The 5,501-nt window shown below is 34.9% G+C and overlaps 1 protein-coding gene across 6 annotated transcripts; it reads left to right on the forward strand.

The window, feature by feature from the left end:
* On the forward strand, positions 1-4,314 carry LOC147388818 (putative plant SNARE 11). 6 transcript variants are annotated; one of them, XM_086419349.1, is made up of 7 exons: positions 1-2,367; positions 2,465-2,666; positions 2,790-2,827; positions 3,101-3,179; positions 3,313-3,407; positions 3,872-3,952; positions 4,061-4,314. In XM_086419349.1, exons 3-7 carry the CDS (start codon positions 2,809-2,811, stop codon positions 4,228-4,230), a joined length of 444 nt encoding a protein of 147 aa, XP_086275475.1. In that variant the 5' UTR covers positions 1-2,367; positions 2,465-2,666; positions 2,790-2,808; the 3' UTR covers positions 4,231-4,314. The 6 variants fall into 6 exon arrangements, with proteins under 6 accessions (XP_086275475.1, XP_086275476.1, XP_086275471.1 ...); XM_086419350.1 differs by having other exon boundaries at positions 4-2,367; positions 3,875-3,952; XM_086419345.1 differs by lacking the exon at positions 3,101-3,179 and having other exon boundaries at positions 5-2,373.
* The last annotated feature ends 1,187 nt before the right edge of the window (positions 4,315-5,501 follow it).

The raw sequence follows: 5,501 nt of genomic DNA on the forward strand, positions 1-5,501 counted from the left end.
TAGATAAAAATAGATCATTTTTGTGATGTTTTACGTATTTTAATTTTTATTATATGTTTTTTTTATTCTTAGTGGGTGTCATATATAACGCTTTGTTTGTTGACTTTTTTTTTTCATGTTGATGCGCTCCCTTATTGATTTTCTAGGTTAGTAATTTTTTCTCCCATAGAAGAAGCGATAGCATTTGACTTGATGGTCATTTTTTTTATTTATAGTTTTCACCTTTGCATATGGATATCATTAGGATTTGACATACCTCTAGCAACATAATTTACATAAGAGCATCCATAGTTTTTGTCATCCAACTCATCATCAAGATTTGTGGAGTGGCTACACTTGTAAATTCCTATTTACCTGCTCTCACCATACGCTTCTACTCTCTGTTTATGCTCTCTTTGAAAGAAAGAGGAGTTTGTACATCAAGCTAGGATGTTAGGGTGATTGGCCAAAGAGTTGATTTGTTTGAAAACATGTAAAAATGGTTCTGTAGTTTCTATTAGAACTGTGTTGATAAGAGTATGATTTGTTCCATACATTTCAACATACATAATACTCCAGAAGATATTTCCACTTTTATCATCTACTAAATTTTTGAGTCACATACCAATATCCCCCCCTTTAGTTTTGCCTTTCCTAGTCTTACCTCTCATCCATCTCACCATCTTCATTTCTGCTGTGCTCATTCTATAAACATCCTTTTTTCTGACTGTCTGAATTTCAACTCCATAAAACTTAGTTGGTATCACTTACCCAAAAAAGAAGAAGCTTAATTGGTGTTATTGTTGTTTTGTAAATTTACATGTAGTTTTTTGGTACACGTCAGTCACATAATACTTCAGAAGGACATTTCTACTTCAGCCACCTACCACTTATTCTTTGTCACACATCCTCACCAATATCTCCATCTTTATGGTTGATTGTTCTTATTTTTGATAAGCATGGTTAATGAAATTTAAATAACAAAAGTAGCATTTTCAGAGTATTTCTTGCATATCAGTTTTAAGTCTTAACTAACATCTCATTCCTATGAGTCTCCCTACTAAATTTGCATTAAATCTATTTTAGGGTATGTCTCGCTTATCAATCTTAGCTAGCATCTCATCCTTATGGGGTACTTGAATTAAAGGACTCTAATTCAAAACTAAATTGAAGTCAAAGCTATACCAAACTAATGTCAACTTGAAATGAAATTTAAAATTATAAACCGAACTCGAGCAAACAAATTGCTTGTATTCCTAGAGGGATTTTTACGAAGACCATAACAAACTCTTACAAGATAAGAACTTTTAGGAGATGATACATTGTTGCAACCTCTATACCAATCAATTTAATTAGAGTAAATACTTGAATTAGAAACCCAAATAGGCTTGAAGAGATACAAAAACATATATGAGGATAGACCAAGTATGATACCATTTCTTTCAAAATTTATCATCTAAGGAAATGTATATATATATATATATATAAGGATAACTTTTAACATAATTTTCTAAAAGACCTCAGTTGCAACCAATGTAGCAATGATTTTAGAACTAATCACATTCGGGTTTCAGCTAGGATTATTTCAAGATTGTTTAAATTTCAGCATAGTAAAAGAATTGTCATTGTAAATTAACTCTTGCCAAATCTTAGGAATCGTTTTTAGTATATGTTCTTGATAAAGCTACACAACATTAGGCCATTAACTGATCCTTTGATGGATGTATGAACAAAAGTGTTTCTTTATGTTGAACTGCTTTAATCATTTGTTCCCCTTTTTTGCAAGGATTTTCATTTTGAGAAACTTGGACAACAATTTCTGTATATTTTTTGAAAATGCCATTCCATCCAATGGCTATTTTTTATTTATGTGCTTATGTGCATACTGCAGTCACTTTCCTGTTATCTCGAATGACTTGAAACAGAAGGAAGAGGAATTTAGACGTCAACTTGAGACTGAAACAGATGCAAAAAGGCTTGAAGAAACCCTGGAGTATCAAATGAGAATCGAGAATGAGGCCAAACAGAAGCTCCAAGCAAAACTACATGAGAAGGCTAGTGGAAGCATTCTAGAGAACGTGGCACCAGAATTGTCTGTTGTTAACTCAATGCCCAATTCTGGTGATCCAAATGTTCATGACCAGCTGAGACATGATGTTGATAACCAGAAACTTGAGTTGGAACGATCTAGAACAAATTCTGGAGGGCCCGACCTGGTGCTGAGTTCAGAAGTTGAGATCCCCTCAACTAGCTGTCATGAGAAGCCTCAGGAACCTTAAGAGGATCCATTGGTGGGGAAGCCTGATCTGTCAAAAGATATATTAAGCGTGCCTATACAAAGTGCAGAGGGAACTGCATTGTCTAGCATATCCTCTACCAATTCTGAAGGTCAAGGTTAACAGCTCTTTAATAACACCACATATTTGTTGGTCAAAGTATTCCATCTGTTGGAAGTTGTCCCCTAAATCATACTCGTTTCTTGCAGGAACTTTGGAAGTTTTGCCTACTGGTCAATGCCAATGGAAAACAAAGGCAAAGCAAACAACAGTACTGATCTACCAAATCACTTGAAAAAAAATCTCGAGCCTTGTCATCTGAAAAAGGAGTTTGACAGAGAAGTGAAGTATGGGGAGAGTAGAAACAATCCAGACACCAACAGGATGCTCAATGAGAAAAAGCAGTCAATGGTGTTGTTTCACTCCTTAAGTTCTATACAGAATGACTTGTTATATAATATTGTAATTAGTTAATTCCATATTTTTTAGTATACATCCAAAATCGATCTGAATACTGGTGTCTTTTCTGTGCAGATCAAAGAATTAAATTCTTATGTTGCTCTCAAAAAGCAGTAAGTATCAACTATCCATAGAAGATACCATTTTATTTTTTTGTATATTGCACCTAGGCAAGCCATCACATCTTTCTGTTGGGTTGATGAACCTCGTAGATAATTAGGAAACCAATTTTTCGGCCTGGGTAAAGTAAAATCTGTGCTTGTTATTTACTCTATTACCTAAATCTCTCATTATTGGTTTGTTCTTTCAAAATTTAAAGGCCTTTTTGTTAGAAAATACATAGAGACTGGAAAATGGCTGTAATGACTAATAGAGTATGATGGCAGGTGGCAAGGGCCACCTTTCTTTGTTGCGGAAAGAAACTTGCGATGGCTTGAATCAGTCTAATCATCAACTTATAAATGGGTACTTTATCATATCTGGTTTTCTCTGATAAGTTTCCTATTGGATCAATCATGGAGGATCACTGACTTCTCATAACTTCTCTTTTAAGTCTTTCACTAGATTTTAGTTCATATTTTTGTGGATTGCAAAACAGATATTCAAGCAGTCTTGAAAACAAGCGAGGTGATCTCCTTGATGGGCCTAGTGGTGGAGAGGGATTTGCTGAAGACAATGTTTTACTGGCTTCATGTAAGCATATGATCTTCTGATTAGGTGCTTTTTCAAATTTTTTTTTTGATTCTTTGTCTACCATGGTGAGTGAAATTGCTAATATATGTGTCATCAAATACTTTTCTACCCATCTTAGTCTAGAAGTAGATGAACTTAAAATTTGTGAGGAGATAGGATGTTTGATAGAATAATATAAGGGAAGGAGAAGTAGAAGAGAAAAGATAGTCCAGGAGAATCTAGACCTTTGATCCCCTCACTCTTAGTTCATTCCAGCCAACTTAATAATTAAATTACATATTTACCCACTAAGTCATGTCTGGACCCACTTCCCTTGCTAGAATTGCCCTGAAATTTAGTTTATTACTGTCAAACTGTGCTTATTTGTCAAATGAGTTGTAGCTTGGACATAATAAAAACTCTTCTTTTGTAGCTTATACCAGTATCACTCACAGTAACCAAGTTTGGATATTGCAATTGTTTAGCAGTGTTCAGTTCAATTCGAATCCCTGTTGATCTCCTCTACGGGCCTGTGTTGCAGGCTGTTGGAAATGAGCGTAATTCAGGTTTGTTATCACAATGTGACTATATGTTTAACTTCTGAGGTTCATTTTGTTATTGTGGCTTCCATAGATGGGTTAGTTGATATCATGAGTGATCACTTATGTTTTCAGTTTCTTCGGAGGTCTTCAGTTGGGGAAGTGGTGCAAACTATCAACTCGGTACTGGGAATGCGCACATACAGAAGTTACCATGCAAAGTTGATGCGCTTCAAGGTTCTTATATTAGGGTGGTTTCTGCTGCAAAGTTATTTGTTAGTTTAATTATTGTCAGTTATTTGTAGCTTCGACAGAATTTTCGATCTTAACAAAGAGGTTTACATGTATATTAATTTTGGGTTATTTAATTTAATTTGGAGCTTGTTTTATGATTTTTCTTTTGTTTTTTCTTTTTCTGATTTTTTTTTAATATTATTTCGTTCATTGTGATTGGTGAATTAGAGGACCGTGCTATTGTTTGTTAAACCTCTAAATTTGACGGTCATACTCTATGGATTTTTTTTTGTTTTTTTTGAAGTCCATTCTCCAATAATTTGATAGTCCAGGGCCGTCAAAAAAAAAAATTCTACAAGAGAATATTTGACGGGCATATTTGATGGGAGGGTCCGTCAAATTTCTCAAAATTTGACGGGCTAAGACCGTCAAATATGAGCCTTTTTCACATAGTGATAACTGATATCCGATCGGATGCAAATCATTGCATACGTCAAACTTCCAACCATTGAAGCATATACTTTTGAATCCACCTGGTCTCTCTCGATTTGGTTCTTGGGGCATTGTTTCTCATTAAAATTGTCACCTTTGACTCTTGGGATCTCACCAAGTGCACAAGACTGCATATGAAATCTCTTGAAAACTTCTTAACATAAGCTTTCTAGGATAAATCCAATAACCCGACAGAATGATCTCTATGAAATTTGATTCCCAGGACATACTCGACGTTCCCTATGTCCTTCATATCAAAACTCAACGATAGAAAATATTTCATATCATGAAGCAGGTGAATATCTTTGCTGGTAAGTAGGATATCGTCCACATATAGAATAATGATCACAAATCTGCTCCCACTGACCTTGAGGTAAATACATTTATCCACCACAATTTCTTTGAACCCATGCCTAAAAAAAACTTGATCAAATTTTAGGTACCACTGTCTAGAGGCTTGCTTCAGTTCATATATGGATTTCTTCAAACTGCACACCATGTGCTCCTTGCCTTGGATTGCAAATTCATCAGGCAAAGCCATATAGATATCCTCCTCAAGGTTACTATTAAGAAATGTTGTCTTCATATTTATCTGGTGTAGTTCTAGATCATAATGAGTGACTGTGGCCAGAATAATTCTCAGAGAATCCTTAGATTAGACGGGAGAGAAGGTCTCTGAAAAATCTATACCTGGTTTCTACTTCAAGCCTTTTGCAACCAACCTTGCTTTGAACTTTTCAAATTTTTTTATAAGTATCTCTTTGTCTTAAAAATCCACTTGCAGTCAATAACCTTACGATTTTCTAGAAGAACTACAAGTTCCCATACATGATTTCTTTCCATAGATTGT

Source organism: Akebia trifoliata, chromosome 12, assembly GCF_017979445.1.
Source record: "Akebia trifoliata isolate Shusen 1 chromosome 12, ASM1797944v1, whole genome shotgun sequence".
In the NCBI taxonomy this organism is placed as follows: Eukaryota; Viridiplantae; Streptophyta; class Magnoliopsida; order Ranunculales; family Lardizabalaceae; genus Akebia; species Akebia trifoliata.